The 17,270-nt window shown below is 42.1% G+C and overlaps 4 protein-coding genes and 1 pseudogene across 5 annotated transcripts; 1 reads left to right on the top strand and 4 right to left on the bottom strand.

Moving 5' to 3' along the window:
* The first annotated feature begins 525 nt into the window (after window positions 1-525).
* On the top strand, window positions 526-4,278 carry LOC102707510 (proteasome subunit alpha type-6-like). The gene is made up of 9 exons (XM_006658746.2): window positions 526-709; window positions 830-921; window positions 1,023-1,104; window positions 1,994-2,090; window positions 2,475-2,533; window positions 2,671-2,756; window positions 2,978-3,073; window positions 3,719-3,778; window positions 3,903-4,278. The coding sequence occupies exons 1-9, from the start codon at window positions 574-576 to the stop codon at window positions 3,972-3,974; spliced, it is 780 nt and encodes a 259-aa protein (XP_006658809.1). The 5' UTR covers window positions 526-573; the 3' UTR covers window positions 3,975-4,278.
* A 1,001-nt stretch (window positions 4,279-5,279) lies between these two features.
* Window positions 5,280-5,439, bottom strand: LOC121055083 (annotated as a pseudogene).
* Window positions 5,440-7,114: 1,675 nt separating this feature from the next.
* LOC102709946 (probable pyridoxal 5'-phosphate synthase subunit PDX1.1) lies at window positions 7,115-8,294 on the bottom strand. The gene has a single exon (XM_006657886.3). It carries the CDS (start codon window positions 8,238-8,240, stop codon window positions 7,293-7,295), a length of 948 nt encoding a protein of 315 aa, XP_006657949.2. The 5' UTR covers window positions 8,241-8,294; the 3' UTR covers window positions 7,115-7,292.
* A 1,136-nt stretch (window positions 8,295-9,430) lies between these two features.
* Window positions 9,431-12,302, bottom strand: LOC102707231 (protein STRICTOSIDINE SYNTHASE-LIKE 4-like). Of its 2 annotated transcripts, XM_040526147.1 has the most exons (7): window positions 12,046-12,302; window positions 11,753-11,965; window positions 11,344-11,355; window positions 11,133-11,203; window positions 10,414-10,650; window positions 10,195-10,327; window positions 9,431-9,942 (listed from the first exon to the last, which is right to left on the bottom strand). In XM_040526147.1, the coding sequence occupies exons 1-7, from the start codon at window positions 12,208-12,210 to the stop codon at window positions 9,637-9,639; spliced, it is 1,137 nt and encodes a 378-aa protein (XP_040382081.1). In that variant the 5' UTR covers window positions 12,211-12,302; the 3' UTR covers window positions 9,431-9,636. The 2 variants fall into 2 exon arrangements, with proteins under 2 accessions (XP_040382081.1, XP_040382082.1); XM_040526148.1 differs by lacking the exon at window positions 11,344-11,355.
* A 1,343-nt stretch (window positions 12,303-13,645) lies between these two features.
* Window positions 13,646-16,833, bottom strand: LOC102706956 (protein STRICTOSIDINE SYNTHASE-LIKE 4-like). The gene is made up of 6 exons (XM_006658744.3): window positions 16,501-16,833; window positions 16,143-16,355; window positions 15,706-15,776; window positions 14,432-14,668; window positions 14,217-14,349; window positions 13,646-14,124 (listed from the first exon to the last, which is right to left on the bottom strand). The coding sequence occupies exons 1-6, from the start codon at window positions 16,657-16,659 to the stop codon at window positions 13,822-13,824; spliced, it is 1,116 nt and encodes a 371-aa protein (XP_006658807.2). The 5' UTR covers window positions 16,660-16,833; the 3' UTR covers window positions 13,646-13,821.
* Between the last annotated feature and the right edge of the window lie 437 nt (window positions 16,834-17,270).

The raw sequence follows: 17,270 nt of genomic DNA, 5'->3' as shown, positions 1-17,270 counted from the left end.
CTAGGCCCTCCAACCATCCTTTCACACATATTTTTTATTTACATTCCTGATAGAAAATAAGTTTATAAAATTTTAATAAAAAATATAAAAATAAAGCATAATGCCACGATGGAGTGGTACTAACTCTGTTTCATAAGGTAAGATGTTTGACTTTTTTATTGCAACATTTGATCATTCGTCTTATTTAAAAATTTAATGTAAATATAAAAAATGACAAGTCGTGCTTTAAGTTCTTTTGATAATAAAGTAAGTTACAAGCAAAATAAATAATATTTCTATAATTTTTTGAATAAGACAAATGATCAAACATTACATGAAAAAAGTCAAACATCTTACATTATGAGACAGAGGAATAGTAGATTTCGGGCCGGATTCTCGCTGCAATTTTGGCCTCACGGGCCATCCGCAGACCCAGCCCGAAAGACCACCATTTGGGCCTCTATTGGGCTAATACTAAATGGGCCTCAAGCGAGAGGCCTCGCCTTTCCCTTGCAGAGGAAGTAGCCGCCGCGGCCATCTCCTCCTCCTCCCTCCCTCCCAGCCGGCCGGAGAGCCAGCCACTCCGGGAGTGAGATGGCGGACGGCGGCGCCGTGGCCGTGGGTGTCTCCGGAGGAGGCGGCAGCTGTAGCGGCCGTAGCAGCGCCGCCCCCGCCAAGTACGAGCGCATCGTCACCCTCTTCTCCCCCGAGGGCCGCATCCGCCAACTCGGTGAGCGCGGCCGGCCGGGCGCGATCCCTACCAAATTCTCTGCGGGGGGTTGCGTGCCTACGCCTTCCTGACTATCTTCTTCCCTCCTCCTTCCTTCGCCTCCCCCCCGTGTGGTTGCAGACTACGCGTGCAACGCCGTGAAGCTGGCGGGGACCACCTCCGTCGGCGTGCGCGGCGCCGACTGCGTGTACGTCGTCACCCATCGGAAGGAGGTGAGTAGCCGTCCGTCGGAGCGCGGGCGGAATCCCTTGTATCCTCAGTTCTAACCGGTGGTGAATTCTGCGGCCGTTTAATTTGCTTCGTTCCCCCCTAGGACAAATTGCAGGACAAGACGGCCATCTCGCACCTGTTCGCGATCACCGAGCGGATGGGGCTGCTCGCCACCGGGATGCCAGGTGAGTCGCAAGTCGCAACCGTTCTACTGCCGCGTGGATCATGCGGTGCGCACGTTTCGATTCTACTGGTAATTAGTCTCTGCAACTGTTGCCGCTTATCACAGTATTGCGATGTTCAACTCGATGCTGGAATTCCCTGCATTGCTCTAATCCTTATTTGCTTATTAAATGAAATATTCAATGAACCATAGTGTCGTAATTGTGTACTAGGATTATCATATAACCTGGGACTGGCCTTAGATGTACACTATACCGAGTAATTTCGCAGTTGGTCCTTACTCCTTAACTACATTCTCTAATATGTTGTAAACGATCAATTTCTTAATCAAAAGAAATGCTATTGTCAATTTGTCATGTTTGATTTAACCTATCTGATCCAGTACTGTAACTTGCGGACTTCTGTTTGGTAAGTAATCAGTTCTTCTATTTGACTACATTTGCTAATGCACTTGTGTCTTGTTTTCTCACTAATGCCTGATACCTTTTACTCCCTTCGTTTCGCAATGTAAGACTTTTTAGCATTGCCTAGATTTATATGGATGCAAATGAATCTAGACACATATATAAATTATATACATTCATCAATAAATGAATTTAGACAAATCTAGAAAGTCCTACAATATGAAACGGAGGTAGTACATCACTGTGTTGGACAATTTCTGAGTGTAGAGGGTCTTCTCATTTCCACAGTATGTGATTTGTCAATATTTGTCATTGACATTGAGCTCTACGATGATCTTGAACATAGTATTTAGGACTTTATGTAACAGCTATAATGGCTCACACCATCTTATGAAACACTGCAGAGGCTAAGGGCAGGGCATACCATGGTAATACCATTTTATTTGTTCTTGTTCTGAACTTTTGACAAGCTATATCTTCTTTCCAGCTGATGGAAGGGCATTAGCTCACGAGGCAAGGAACGCAGCTGCAGAGTTTCGCTTCCAGTGGGGATATGAAATGCCTCCTCGTATGTTAGCACAATGGTAAGTTTTGGTTTGGATGAAGTAGATGGCACATCAATAGTGTACGATACCTACATCTTCTTACAAACATTTAAAATACTTTTATCATCACGTTATTTTATATAATTCTCTCTAGGCTGATCTTACTGATTGTGATTTGATCAGTTGCCACTCCTTAGAATGCCAAAGGATCAATTTCGCCCACTCACATTGAGAACTCTTATGAACTCAATAGGCTGGGAACTTTTCTGAATTCTGATGAAGCATGCTCGTGCTTTAGTACAAACCTGCCCTTATTTTGTTAAGCTACGTGCATATATTACTCTGTTCAATAACCTAGCATTTTTACTAATTTCACTGAAATGTTCTGCATTTTACTAGTGGTGTATCATTTCTTGTTTGTAGGATTGCAGACAGAGCACAGATCCACACCCAGCACGCTAAGATAAGACCTTATGGAGTTGGTTAGTGCTTTCCATCGTAGTCTTCTATCATAGTCTTAAGGCCTTTCTATTTTTGTGAGTGGTAAAAAATCTGCCATCGTAGTCTTCTATCAAAAGATCATAATGATTACTTTGATCCTACACATTTTTCTCTGCAGTTTCTATGATCTTTGGAATTGACGAAGAGGAAGGAACCCCCCAGCTCTTCACATGTGATCCAGCTGGACAATTCTTTGGCCACAAGGTATTCTATGATTTTTTGCTGTTCATTAAATAGTTCCTTTAATTATAAGTAAAATGCAAGTTAGTCACACTTTTGTGAATGACTACAACACATACAAATAACATACTATAATTTTTTTCAAACCGGCACATGCAACTATAAACTGATTGGATGTACAGAGCTATTGAACAATCTAGACGGAGAAACTACTTATAAGCTACAAGCATTTTTCTGCATCACAGGCTACAGGTGCTGGTCTGAAAGAGAAGGAAGTTATAAACTTCCTTGAGGAAAGAATGAAGAGCAATCCTTCTCTATCATCTGAGTCAACATTTGAGGTGAGGGTTACTATTCTTAGCAAAACATGAAATTAAACCTGTCCAACATTGACTTGAGATATACTAGATACCATTCAGGTTGGTGTGCAAATTAGGTAGCATTGATTTTGTAAATGAAAAAAAAATCATCCACCATTTTCAGTTACAGTACACGTTCATAAAATTTGATGGTCAAAGCCTTGTGATGGAGACAGTGCCAATATGCAAATCTCATATTATTCAACGAAAGAATTTCTTGCTACTAGGGATTAGGGAGTCCCACAGGAAAGTGTAAGTATTTCAAGGTTCTTGCTTGTGTTTCATAAGCACATCAGTTGCCAGTTACTTATAGATAGACATGATTCTGAAAATCACAGTATGTGTAAGTCTGCAACATTGTCCTCTGAAGCTGAACTTGAGAACATCATTATCAAGGGCATCACATGAAGTTTTAACTTTCTGTTTAACAACAGAATGCCTTTTGGGATATCTATTTGTGCAGCATCTTCGATGCACTACTGTTACTAATCTCTGTCTGCCAGCTTTTTTATCATGCTGCTGCATATTTATTTGTACATTGACACTTCCATTGTTTCAAGCTCTATCCGATATAGTGATCCCATATTCTGAACCCTTTGTGATTAGTTTTACTGATCTTGTTTCCAGTTAGTAAAATGTGCGTTGGAACATGTCCTGTGGGGGGATTTCTATACCCAAGAATATGAGGTAGTGCTCATTTTTACCCCTACTGTTGATACACTGTTATATTTGCACTCACTACTTTTAAAAAAACGTTCAAAAATATTTCACTCACTTTACGCTGAAGATGCAATTTAAACTATATTGCCAGATTGGAGTTATCAGCAAAGAGGATCCAACTGTACGTCTGTTCTCAGAGAAATTCGTACGCGGGCAGAGCTGAAAGATGAGAAAAACAAATTCCTCCTTACGTCTGGATTTATCACCGCTCTTTCGGATCTTCTACAGCCAGGAAGTTCTGAAAATCATAACTAATTACTGTACAGCATAGTTATGTATGAGAATGCTGAAGGCTGAAGCCGTCAGCTATGAGTTGACCCCATTTGTTTATAGTACGGATTTGCGATACCAACTGATGATACTGTAACTGTCTACGAAGATACTGCATCCTCCTGCTCTTGTGTAACCTTAGCCAGAGATAAGGCACGGCAATATGTTTGGCAGAATTTACACCGTAAGTATACTTTCCCTGTTCTAAAATATCAAAATATGTTTATTTTTAGTTTTTAGATACAATGTTGATTCTTTGTCTTATTTAAATTTTTTTGGAATTAATATTTTTATTTTCATTAGATTATAAAACATGAATAGTATTTTACGCGTGACTAATTTTTTAAGTTTTTTTAATAATTTTTTTAAATAAAACGGATGGTCAGACGATAGACGTAGAAACCAATAAATAAAGTTTTTCGGAACAGATGTATTATATGCGTATGTACGCATGAGTCATTTTTTATCCGTCCTTAATTAGTACCACCGTACATAGGTTACTTACATGTACTCAATGGAGAGGACACAATTAATGTTGACACTTCAGGATTAGTTAGGCAGATTGTGAATTGCAGCAAGCCAGCAACACAAAAATAATATGTGGATATCAAATGTGTACGTATGATCGTAAAATGTTTTTGTTGAGATGAAGATCTCATCCATTTATAAACTAGTTCTCTTGTCTATCCATAAGTAACATACAAGGACTATCCTAGTGTTATAGGAAACGCCTATGATAAATAAAAAGAATGATCTCGCTCTTTCTCCATGGCCTCAATTTCATGATAACTGATATGAGGAGGATGTTTCATCCCAATTTCTTCGTTCAATTCTGAGAAAAAAAAGAGAAAAAAAATTATATATGTGTTCTTAGCGATAAAAAAGTAAAGACTACAAATGAAATTTGATGGAAAAAACCTCAAAATCAACTCTAAATTAAAAATTAAAAATTAAACTTTTGGGTTATAAATATAATAAAAACAAAAAGATTACGGTGTCTGTGTTGTTTCAATAGGATAAGGTATAGTGGCACTAGAGACGGACATGTTAGTGTGTTAATACTGATGTTCCTTAATTAAAATTCCGTCGTAACACACGGGCAATACGCTAATACTATTTGAAAGATTTTTTTTATAATCCAAAAACATACAGTATTGTTGTGATATTGTTACACTACAATCATACTATTGTTATATCTAAATGTTTTTTGGGCCCAAAAGACTTAAACTTGCGACATTTTTTAGCAATTTAAAAAAATAATTCAATATCTGCAATGTTGTACATCACCACATGTATATGTTAAACTGATAAGGAACAAATACTATACTTGATCTTAGCCAAGAGGCCAAGAAAGATATGCTTTTGGACGTAGCAATGGGTCGTCTTCATTACTTCGTCCGTCCCAAAATAAAATAAATGACTGATTTAATTAATTTGAGATGAATTAGTACACACGTAAAATGACCTTCATGATCTTATCTGTTTATTTTTTAATGAAGGAAGTATGTTTAATAATTATGCATGTTTCAATTTAATCCTATTTCTCTCCTTCTGAGCTCCTAAGTGATCATTTATTTTAAGATACATTTTCTAACTAAAATGATCTTTTTTTTTGGGGGATGAAGGGAATATCGCTGAGTCTAGCGAAATACCCTCCTCCAATTTGGCCAGCACAAGGTGGGATTAACAAAAAAAAATCACAGCAAATGTTTCTGTTTGGATTTAGCAGGCCCAACAGAATCTGTGGCTTTGTTCCATGTATAACACTATAAGAGACAGTAATTTAGACAGATGGCTGAGTGCAAATTTGAGAAATCGAGACAGAAAAGGCGACAGTGGCATGAAACGAAATAATTCACGGTATGGGGGAATATTTCGAAAGCTCAAAAGAGTGCAAAATTGAGTGATACTTCGTTTGATTTTTAATAAATAATAACGTTGACTTTTTATTTAAGTCTGACAATTTATCTTATTCAACAAATTTATGAAAAAAATACAAGTTATGTTGAAAGTGCTTTTATTGAAAAAATAAAGTATAAAATAATAAATATGTAAATTTTTTAAATACAACGAATGGTTAAACACGTGTCAAAGCTATTTTATTAAAAACCGGAGTGAGTGTATAACAAAATCACATTTTAATTTTTTAAAGGAGAAACTCTTTTAGTCTTCCAGCTACTTGTTAACGTGTATGTGACAGTGGGGAACCCAAGTGAAGCCTTCCGGGGTTCTCGGATCCTGGGTAAATTATTTAATTCTTAGTAAATTATATCATATTAATTAGTGTATAAGTATAAAATTTCTGATCTAGGTTCGACACTATATGTGAGAGAAATAGAGAACACATGTACACCGTTTTACTTGGTACTATGAGCAATTTTATAGACATTTAAGAGGATAACTCAAGATACCATGGTGTTTATGTACCAGTACCACAACCTCACGGCGTGCCTTCCCGGTCTGTTGGTCAACTGTCATGCGTTCCATCGACATTGCGTATGACGAGTCATGTAACATGGTCTTTTCAATACTAATATGTTATTAACGTACTAGAATAGAATCTACGGTACACTTAAATTATATTTCATACTTTCCATGTATTTATGCATCGTGTGATCATAAGTGTCTAGGTTTTACGGGTATGAGATGGTTCCCATCAGCAAAACAAGTAGCAAGAAATACAATGTAGAGAGATAAGTAGCCAGTGGTTAGAGAACAGCAGACTGCCGCATAGCTAGCTAGCGGATGTTGCATGCTGTTGATGTATACCACATACGTTGAATGCAGTTTTTTTTAAGCACATGAGTGGATGTCCACTCGTTATTTGCATATCATCTATGTAGTTATAAAAATACGAAAAAATTGATAAGATATATTAATATGAGTTATATCACTATATAAACATACAAGTTTAAATTTGACTTCTACATGTGGTAACAAAAATAACAAAAATAATTATGAAGGTGTGTATTTATTTTTGTTTTTTTTCTAACTCGTAAAAATTGAATTTAAACTTACATGCTTGTGGGGTGATATAACTCATATTAATCTATCTTGTGAATTATTTTTATATTTTCTTACAACTATTTAGATGACATGCAAGCACACGAGTGGATGTCCGTCGGTGTGCTTAAAATAATTTCCCCACGTACGTTTAATGCTATATTATATAATATATATGTAATGTAATGAAGAATTCTTGGGCGGGCTACTAGTCGGAGCGGGCGGCGAAGCGCTCCACCTTGGGGTCGGAGAGGTTGATGCCAACCATGGCCTCGCCGAGCCCGCTGCTGACCTCCGCCAGTATCTTGGGGTCGTTGTAGTGGGTGACGGCCTGCACGATGGCGCGAGCGCGCCTCGCGGGGTCACCGCTCTTGAAGACGCCGGAGCCGACAAACACGCTGTCGCATCCGAGCTGCATCATGAGGGCCGCATCGGCCGGGGTGGCCACCCCGCCTGCCGCGAACTGCACGACGGGGAGCCGGCCTAGCTGCTTGGTTTGCATGACGAGGTCGTAGGGCGCGGCGATGCGCTTGGCGTAGGAGAAGACCTCGTCGTCGTCCATGTTGCGGAGCGCCCGGAGGTCGCCCATGACGGACCGCACGTGCCGGACGGCCTCGACGACGTTGCCGGTGCCGGCCTCGCCCTTGGTGCGGATCATGGCGGCGCCCTCGCGGATGCGGCGGAGTGCCTCGGCGAGGTCGCGGCAGCCACAGACAAAGGGGACGCGGAAGTTGTTCTTGTTGATGTGGTGGGCGTCGTCAGCGAGGGTGAGCACCTCGCTCTCGTCCACGTAGTCGACGCCGATGGCCTCCAGGATCTGGGCTTCGACGAAGTGGCCGATGCGCGCCTTGGCCATGACGGGGATGGTGACGGCGCGCTTGATATCGCGGATGAGGCCCGGGTCGGACATACGAGCGACGCCGCCCTGGGCGCGGATGTCTGCGGGGACGCGCTCGAGCGCCATGACAGCGCAAGCGCCGGCCTCCTCGGCAACGCGCGCCTGTTCGGGGGTGACGACGTCCATGATGACGCCGCCGCGTAGCATCTGGGCGAGGCCGACCTTGACAGAGAAGGTGGCGGACTTGTGCTTCTGGAGCGCGGCGGCGGCGCCGTCGCCGTTGGTGGCGCCGTAGAGCGCGACAACGTCGGAGGCCATGATAAACAATTACGGTGGTGGATGGGGTATCCGATGCTTGGCTATGGACGACTCTTCGTCATATCCTTACACTACTTATATCGATCGATCGATGGACAAGAGTAGAGGAGAAGAAAAAAAGCAGGGCCAGACAAAGACGAGGCGAAGCAAAACGATCTTCCAACTTACGTAAATACTGCCTCCGTTTTATGTTGTAAGTCTTTTTAGATTGTCTAAATTTATTTATGGATGAATATATATAATTTATATATGTGTCTAAATTCGTCAGCATCTATTTACATAAACAACACTAGAAAAAAGACTTATATTGTGAAATATCCGACTAGGACAAAGGTTACGTTGGTAGCTTTCCGCGCATCCGTAGGAGTGGATGGGCTCCGCTTGGCCCAGCCGCCTCCACCAATGCTCACTGCATCCACGCCACCATATCCAGGGCGTCACAGCAACACCAATTTTCTTAGTATATAGACAGAAGAATTAATGTTTATATTGCCTCCTCCAAATATCTTTCCTCAACACCTCCTTCTAACTATTTATTTTTCTTTCCCCTCGCGTACAGTGGTGATTCTCAACTTTTGAGGATGGTTTCGTCCGACGTGGCGCTACACAAACCATCCAACGCCAAGGTCATTGCAGTGACAGCAAAGAGGACAGTGACAGCTTTCTTAATTAGTTCCACCCATGCAACGAGCTAGGTTGAATATATATAAGCCTGAAAAACGATTGAATTTTTATTTGAGCGTATAGTTTGTGCAATTTACGTAACTCATGAGACAAACATAATTAGTGTAAAAAAATTTACATAACTTTTTAAATAAAACAATATAATAAATTAATTTTTATTTGAAATTTAATAGGACAATATATTTTTTATCGGAAACACTCTTAAAAAATATCGTAAACATTGGTAGTCCTATCTTTATATGAACACTCCTTATTTTTTTAAATTTTTAAAAACAAAATAAATACATATTTTTTATTTTATTATCTATAAATATTTTTCCCATAAATAATGTATTGCATAGCAAATTCATAACTACTAATAGTCCCATGAGATAAACTTTTACTTTTTTTTAATAATGTAATTCATACATTTATATGTTTAGGGTAAAGTTATCAATTTTGTTGAAATTAGACGGTTAACTAATGGAAGGTGTATGGAAGGGATCAAAACCAAATTTTGGGGTATACAAGTAAGCAAGCAAAATTCGGGGGCATAGGAGAGATTAGCCAAAATTTGAGATACATGCGAGGGATTATCCCTTCTTTTATTCTATTATCTCTGTTTTAGGTTTTAACATATTATTATAACCAAAACATGGGAGTATATTGTTATATTCTATTTATGAAATAAACTAAACCTGCATATATCATCAATGGGTCACTCGGTAAATGTTTACGAAGGAGCTGCATCCCTATGCTCTTGTAGAACATTCTCCAGAGACAATTTTCCTATGAAGTTGGTTGCCAGGCTCCCAAGAAAGAGATCTCCATTGAACTCTGTCGCCGAAGTGACTAGGTTAATCACCTTCCCTTCAGAGTCACCAAGCACCCTCATGATCTCGCCGTCCACCGACACCTGAGCCACCGTTGCTCCCTTCATCATCGCCTTGGTCCTCCGCAAGAGCGTCGGGAACGAAGCGATAACCCTCCTAGTCAAGCTCCAGCGGGCGATGAGGTCCAGCCATGGAGAAAACCTCACCTACAGTTTTGTTTGAGCACTGAAATCTGTAAGGAGATTGATTCTTTTCTGTTTCCTTTTTCATGAAAGGTGATGGCGAGAGGATTTACTTTCATCCTTTCTTTTGTACCTCGATACTAAATTATTTCTGATAATTGGATCTAACCATGCACATTCTACTTAGTTAGATCCAATGGTGATAAACGATTTGGTACATTAAGGTAAAAAAAAGATGGGGTAAAACTCTAGCGAGAAAGGGTGAGATTAATGAACCGGGAGAAGGGCAATCCAGAAGTGGCCGTCTGATCCGAGCCGAACGTTGTCCGGATTGCCCGGCAGGTTGTCCACGAAGATCTCTGCCTGTCCAGCATTGTCCCCTTTCAGCCACACTCTCAAGCATCTGAACCTGCAATTGACAAAGCTAGCTTCATGGCCATTCTGCAGCAGCAGCAAGGGAGGACGGCTGGTAGAGAGCAGAATTCAAGGCGCTACCGCATCGTCTCGCAGACGACGACGAAGGCCTCGTCGGGCGACAGGGCGACGCCGTTGGCGAAGCCGAGGCTGTCGAGCACGACGGACGCCTTGCCGGTGCAAGGGTCGTACTTGAGGAGGCGGCCGGTGAAGCGATACTCGAGGAAGTCGAGGAACCAGTTGTCGAAGTTGAACCTGGTGCTGGCGTCGCTGAAGTAGACCGTGCCGTCGGAGGCCTCGATCGCGGCGTCCGCAAACCTGACCATGAACACACACAATTCCTCAAATATGACCTTACAAGTGTTAATTTCTGATTTTTATATATATATATACACACACACACATACATATGAACATTTTTATCTTTCAAATTTTTAACTGAACTTTATCAGAATTTATCAGCAAATCTAAACTTTTTTGCCAATTGATGTAATAAAACAACATTATTAAACTGGCAATGAGTGACGAACCTGAACAAAAAATTATCAAGGGCCCTCTATATATTGGTAGCTTGATAATTGAGCTATATAGCAGTTAACATGGGCTAGTTCAGCTTAGAAATATGAACGCCTCTGTCGGCAATTATTCATGACAACTTCTCGTGATGAAGGTAATGTTATTTGGTCATGTTCGACGGAGTGCATAGCCTTAAGTTTTACATTTAGATACAAATTCTCATGAAGTTTAATTTTAAAATAAAAGAATGAAAAAGGTTCAAAATATTTTTAAAATATCCCAACCTGATCGTGGAGTCTTCAACAGCCGAGGCAAGAAGCGTCACACGTCCATTCTCCTCTAATTTCAACAATCCCTGAAGATTTTACAATAGTAAAAAATACACATCTGAATTTCTGAAACATATATAGGATATCTGAAGCTGTGAAGCTTATCAGACCCATGCTTTATTGTTTTTCTCTCTTCGGCCGCGTTCGAACGAAGGAATGTAAGTACCTGACACGAAAACTGTAATAATAGATTATTAAATAATTAATTAAGTATTAATTATTAAAAAAAAATAAAATAGATTAATATGATTTTTAAAACAACTTTTCTATAAGAAATTTTTATAAAAAATACACCATTTAGCAGTTCGGAAAGCGTGTGCATGAAAAACGAGGGGATAAGTTAACTTAGAGCAAGTTCAATAGTATAGCCAACTACTAGCTCCAATTCATCTATAGTCAATCTAATAGCCAATTTATAAAATAGTTACCTATAAAACATATGCACAACTGTGTCTTGAAGCCGTGTACAGCTGGTAGCTCTCTTCTCTCTCCTCTCTTATCTCTTTAAAATATACTTATAGTTGGTTTACAGTGTATGGGGACCAAACGAATGCGGTCTAAGTACGCAGGTATACCTTGTCGGCGTCGCAGACGAGCACGGCGCCGTCGGCGGACGGCGCGATGCCGAGCAGCCCCGTGCCGCCGACGAGCCCCCACTGCTCCCACGACCCGTTGGCGCGCATCCTCTGCACCCAGCCGTCCCTCGTCGCCGTGAACACCTCGCCGGCGGCGTCGACGTACACGTCCTCCGGCGCGCTCAGCCGCCCTTCCCCCAGCTTCTCCAGATTCTGCCACATCCACATGCGGGGAAGCCTCATCAATCCCATGCAAGCCAACGACGACGTGCGGCGCCGGCGAGCGAGCTAACCTGGAGGAGGTTGTTGGGAGGGAAGCGAGCGGCGCCGGGACGCGGCGGCGGCGGGCCCTCCGGATGGATGGGGCAGTGGATCGCGACGTGCACCGCGAGCGACACGGCGACGGCCAGCGCGGCGGTGCCCGCGGCGTCGAGGAAGCCCTTCGCCGCCGGCGCCATATATACCGACGACGATCGACGAGCTCGCTCGCTCGCTCCCGATCGGTCGATCGACCACTACTCTTCTGGCCGTCGAAGAACGCGAGAACAACGGTGGGTCGCGTCGCGTCGCGTGCACCACGCCGGAGACGCGCGGCCGGAGATGGCGCCAAAACAAACGGAGCCTGAAGCTGCACGGCGCGGCGTGCGATGTACGTACGTGGCTGTCTCCCCTGCAGATAAGCCGTAGGCATCATGCGAAGCAGAAGCAGTTACAACCTAGGTAAAAGACAAACTGAAAATTAATTATTACTCCCTCTGCTACACATTATAAAACTTTCTAATTTTTTCTAAATTCATATATGTGCTAATAAATCTAGACACATATAAAAAAGTATATATATTAATTAATACATAGATGAATCTAGTCAAATCTAAAATATCATATTAGTATGGAACGGAGGGAGTAGATCTGATGCTAGCTCAATTTCACTCTCCACGCATCCCTAGTTTCGTCGGTTTTCGTAAAATTCATCTATCGGTATATAAAATATATTTATTCCTACGTAACACAATTTTAAGTACATACAAACAATTAACCAGTTTCCACTGCAGCAAACTTTTTAAAGCCATACGTCACTCTTTCTAATGAGCGAAAATCCAGTTGGACTAAAGTTAGGGCTCTTATGAGTTATAAATATAATTGTCTTGAATTATAACATTAAGAAAGCTAAAAAATAGCTGAAAAGCACATGAATGATCTAAGCCAATGGGGCACGGTGGTATTCGGTAGAATTTTCACTGCCTGTCCACGCCGCTGCGTTCCTTTCGACCTGTCATAGCAGTACCGTATATCAGTGACCCTCTGTTAATTACGATGGTGACCACTATTAATTTAGTTACGACTGGACCGTGATGCACAGTACTATATATTACAAATCGAGCAGATTGCATTGCATCAACACGAAGACACGTGGACATCGAAATGGTCTCTAGCTAGATTTGTGGGTGTCATGCTGACGCCCCAGCTAACTATCGTGTCTCATTGTCAGGTTCATACGTGCTGCCACTCATTGTCGGTATGACACCCATAAATATAGCTAGAGATCATTTCAATTTAGTACCGTGAAATACCAATACCTCAAGATACATAAGAAGAAAATATTAAAGTAAAACTCTTTTATTGGACTGTAAAATTGCTTTTCTTTTATTCTATTACCTCCATTTTAGGTTATTAGATTTTTCTAAATTCCTATAGATACTAATAAATCTGAACATAATATAAAACATTTATATATAGATGTTTGTTTTAGTCTAACAAAAAGTAATAAAAAGTACCTCGAGATACCGGTACCTCGCGGTACCAAATCGTATCTGATCGTTGGATCTAACAGTGCACATCCTACTCGGCTAGATCAAATGGTGGAAAACGATTTGGTACCTCGAGATACTTTTTATTGGACCGGAGCAAATCTCTTATATATATATTTGTTCGCACATGAATCTATAGAAAAACAAAACATATCATAACATCAAATGAAGGACAGAAGGAGTATATTGTTCTATTTATGAAATAAACTAAACCTGCATATATTATAAACGAGCGACACGTTGACACTTGGTCAATGTTTACTAAGGAATTGCATCCCCCTGCTGTTGTGGAACCTTATCCAAAGATAATTTTCCTATGAAGTTGGCCGTGAGGCTGCCGAGGAAGAGATCTCCGTTGAACTCTGTCACCGAAGTGACCAGGCTGCTCACCTTCCCGTCAGAGTCACCAAGCACCCTCATGATCTCGCCGTTCACCGACACCTGAGCCACCATTGCTCCCTTCACCATCGCCTTGGCCCTCTCCGTGAGCGCAGGGAACGAAGCGATAACCCTCCTGGTCAAGCTCCAGTGGGCGACAAGGTCCAACCATGGAGAAAACCTCAGCTGCAGTTTGAGCACTGAAAATCTTAAGGTGATTCTTTTTTGTTTCCTTTTTTCATGAAAGATGATGGCAAGAAAGGGTGAGATTAATGAACCTGGAGAAGGGCAATCCAGAAGTGGCCGTCTGATCCGAGCCGAATGTTGTCTGGATTGCCCGGCAGGTTGTCCACGAAGATCTCTGCCTGCCCAGCATTGTCCCCTTTCAGACACACTTTCGAGCATCTGAACCTGCACTTTGACAAAACGTCATGGTCGTCATTCTGCAGCAGGAAGGGAGGAAGGCTGGCAGAAGAGAATTTAGAGGTGCTACCGCATCGTCTCGCAGACGACGACGAAGGCCTCGTCGGGCGACAGGGCGACGCCATTGGCGAAGCCGAGTCCGTTGAGCACGACGGACGCCTTGCCGGCGCGCGGGTCGTACTTGAGGAGGCGGCCGGTGAAGCGATGCTCGAGGAAGTCGAGGAACCAGTTGTCGAAGCTAAACCTGGTGCTGACATCACTGAAGTAGACCGTGCCGTCAGAGGCCTCGATCGCGGTGTTCGCCAATCTAACCATTAACACACAGATGACTCGTCATATTTGCATCTGTGCAAGTGTGTGTGTTTTTGTAGAGATGGTGTAAGAAGGGTTATCCAAATGGCATTAAAATTTAGGGGAAATAATTGTTCCATCCGTTCTATATTATAAGACTTTCTGAATTTATCTAGATTCATTTATATAACAATATATATGTTTTGTATATATGTCTAGATTCATTGGCATACATATGGATCTAGATAATGTCAGAAAATCTTACAATATAGAACGGATGGAATACATGATAAATACGATGAAATAAGGCTGTCAAGCTCGGTCTTGCACTAAAACACACATCCAGGAACCACTCGACAAGCACATAAACACATACCCCCAAGTGAAAAGCCTAGCACCAAACTATCCGACGCTATTCGTGACCGATCGCCGCTAGGCCTACAACTGCACCACACAACAAAGTCTCCAAAACGACACCTCCACAGAGATAGTGATGCCAAGTATGCCATGCATCCTCTCTAGATGACTGGATATAGTTTTCACCGAGAGATTCTCGCTAATAATGCCCCCATGGGAGTTACGGGGTTCCTATAGGCGTCGCCACTTTCGTCCAAGTGAATCACTGGACTAGATTCATACTTGGACCTCATCAACCTTGTCACCTTCACTCGTCATCCACATCTCCTATGTCATCCATGCGGGGAGTAACGGGACTCTTGTGATTTCAATAATTATAGGATATAAAATATTGTGCATGTGTTTGTAATTTGACTGAAGGCAATGTGAGTTTTTTTATAAATTTTTAAAACCTTTCCATTTTTAATCTAAAATAAAATTTATCATATTTTTGAACATTTTTGTCAGTAGACAACGTTGTTAAACTAGAACGACCCTCCTCTTAGTGAACTCCTTATAAGATGCAGTGTTATTTGGTCACGTTAGACAGATTGGCATGATGGTAGAAGAAGATTTAGTTTTAGAAATAAATTCTAGTAACTTTTAGTTATAAAATTTAAAAATAAAATTGTTCAAAAGATAAATAAAATTCCCAACCTGATTGTGGAGTCTTCGACAACTGAGGCAAGAAGCGTCACACGTCCATTCTCCTCTAATTTCAACAATCCCTAAAGATTTTACGATAGTAAAAACGTAGACTACACATATGCGAACTTATGATATACTCATGGGATATTTGAAGCTGTGTACGCAAGTACTCTTTTCATGTTTTTTTTTATTCGATGTCTTTAACTTTTGAGTCTACGTTTGAGCATTCATCGTATTTAAAATTTTTATAATTATTAATTATTTTGTTACGTATAATTTAATTTATTACCAAAATACTTTAAGCGTGATTTATAATTTGCATGTTTAAATAGGATGAATGATCAAAAGTGATTTATAATTTGCATGTTTAAATAGGACGAATGATCAAAAGTCGAAAGATAAAAAGTCAATGGTATTGAATTTGAAAAAAAAAAGGAATGGACTACCTTGTCTGTATCACAGACGAGCATGGCGCCGTCGGCAGACGGCGCGATGCCGAGCAGCCTCGGGCCGCCGACGAACCCCCACCGCTCCCACGACCCGTTGGCGCGCATCCTCTGCACCCAGCCGTCCCTCGTCGCCGTGTAGACCTCGCCGGCGGCGTCCACGTACACGTCCTCCGGCCCGCTCAGCCGCCCTTCCCCCAGCTTCTCCAGATTCTGCCACATGGGGATCGGAAAACCTCATCGATCGATCAATCAATCCCATGCGCGCGCGGCATGGCGCGGCCGGCCGGCGGCGAGCTAAGAATCCATCAGAGACGACGACTAGCTAGCCTGCCTGCTCGGTCGTGCACGTACGTACCTGGAGGAGGTTGTTGGGAGGGAAGCGGTCGACGGCGCTGGGACGCGGCGGCCACGGGCCTTCCGGCTGGATGGGGCAGTGGATCGCGACGTGCGCCGCGAGCCACGCGGCGACGGCCAGCGCCGCCGTGCCCGCGGCGCCGAGGAAGCCCTTCGCCATACCGACGACGACAACGATCGATCGATCCGGCCTATCACTACTCTCTTCTGGCGTGGAAGAACGCGAGAATAATTAATGGCGGGTCGAGTGCTCCTGTCCTATAGTAGCCTAGGTTAGCACCACGCCGGAGATGGCGCCAAAACGGAGCTGCACCGGTGCGGCGTGCGGTGGATGTGGCTGGCTCCGCTGTAGAGATAAGCTGTGGGCGTGGCATATATGCGACGACCGGCACACTTCAGTTCAGCCCCACGTTTTGTTTGGCCATATTAACAACAGTTCACTTCGTCTCTTTATCTCTATTAATTATTACACCATTGGTATGTTTTGCCACTATATCTAGATTTATCTATCTTTCAGTGAATATATTTTACATATGTTGTTAGAATTATTAGCATATGTTTGAAACTAGGAATGATATACTATCTCGTAATGTGAAATGGAGATAATACTTTAAAAATAAGTAAGAATTTTAGATTGTTCCTCTAGCATCATACGAAGCGCAATCCCAATTGTCTGGGGACCGTTTTCAATTATCGTTGCTAGCTCATGATGTGGTTTCAAGATACCATTCATATCCACACGCCCTACTACTTATAGAGGTAATTATATGT

The sequence above is a fragment of the Oryza brachyantha genome, chromosome 7 (genome assembly GCF_000231095.2).
Source record: "Oryza brachyantha chromosome 7, ObraRS2, whole genome shotgun sequence".
Lineage (NCBI taxonomy): Eukaryota > Viridiplantae > Streptophyta > Magnoliopsida > Poales > Poaceae > Oryza > Oryza brachyantha.
Note: the sequence above shows the minus strand (reverse complement) of the source record. Positions and strands in the feature narration are given on the sequence as shown.

What these genes read in the sequence shown, in the direction of transcription:
- LOC102709946 (XM_006657886.3), bottom strand. Translation starts at nt 8,240, where the DNA reads ATGGCCTCCGACGTTGTCGCGCTCTACGGCGCCACCAACGGCGACGGC.
- LOC102707231 (XM_040526147.1), bottom strand. Translation starts at nt 12,210, where the DNA reads ATGGCGCCGGCGGCGAAGGGCTTCCTCGACGCCGCGGGCACCGCCGCG. An exon ending in CTCCCAACAACCTCCTCCAG is followed by an intron (nt 11,966 to 12,045) that starts GTTAGCTCGCTC and finishes TGGATGTGGCAG; the next exon opens with AATCTGGAGAAGCTGGGGGA. An exon ending in GTCGTCTGCGAGACGATGCG is followed by an intron (nt 10,328 to 10,413) that starts GTAGCGCCTTGA and finishes TGTCAATTGCAG; the next exon opens with GTTCAGATGCTTGAGAGTGT.
- LOC102706956 (XM_006658744.3), bottom strand. Translation starts at nt 16,659, where the DNA reads ATGGCGAAGGGCTTCCTCGGCGCCGCGGGCACGGCGGCGCTGGCCGTC. An exon ending in CTCCCAACAACCTCCTCCAG is followed by an intron (nt 16,356 to 16,500) that starts GTACGTACGTGC and finishes CCCATGTGGCAG; the next exon opens with AATCTGGAGAAGCTGGGGGA. An exon ending in TCGTCTGTGATACAGACAAG is followed by an intron (nt 15,777 to 16,142) that starts GTAGTCCATTCC and finishes TAAAATCTTTAG; the next exon opens with GGATTGTTGAAATTAGAGGA.
- LOC102707510 (XM_006658746.2), top strand. Translation starts at nt 574, where the DNA reads ATGGCGGACGGCGGCGCCGTGGCCGTGGGTGTCTCCGGAGGAGGCGGC. An exon ending in GGGCCGCATCCGCCAACTCG is followed by an intron (nt 710 to 829) that starts GTGAGCGCGGCC and finishes GTGTGGTTGCAG; the next exon opens with ACTACGCGTGCAACGCCGTG. An exon ending in GACAATTCTTTGGCCACAAG is followed by an intron (nt 2,757 to 2,977) that starts GTATTCTATGAT and finishes TCTGCATCACAG; the next exon opens with GCTACAGGTGCTGGTCTGAA.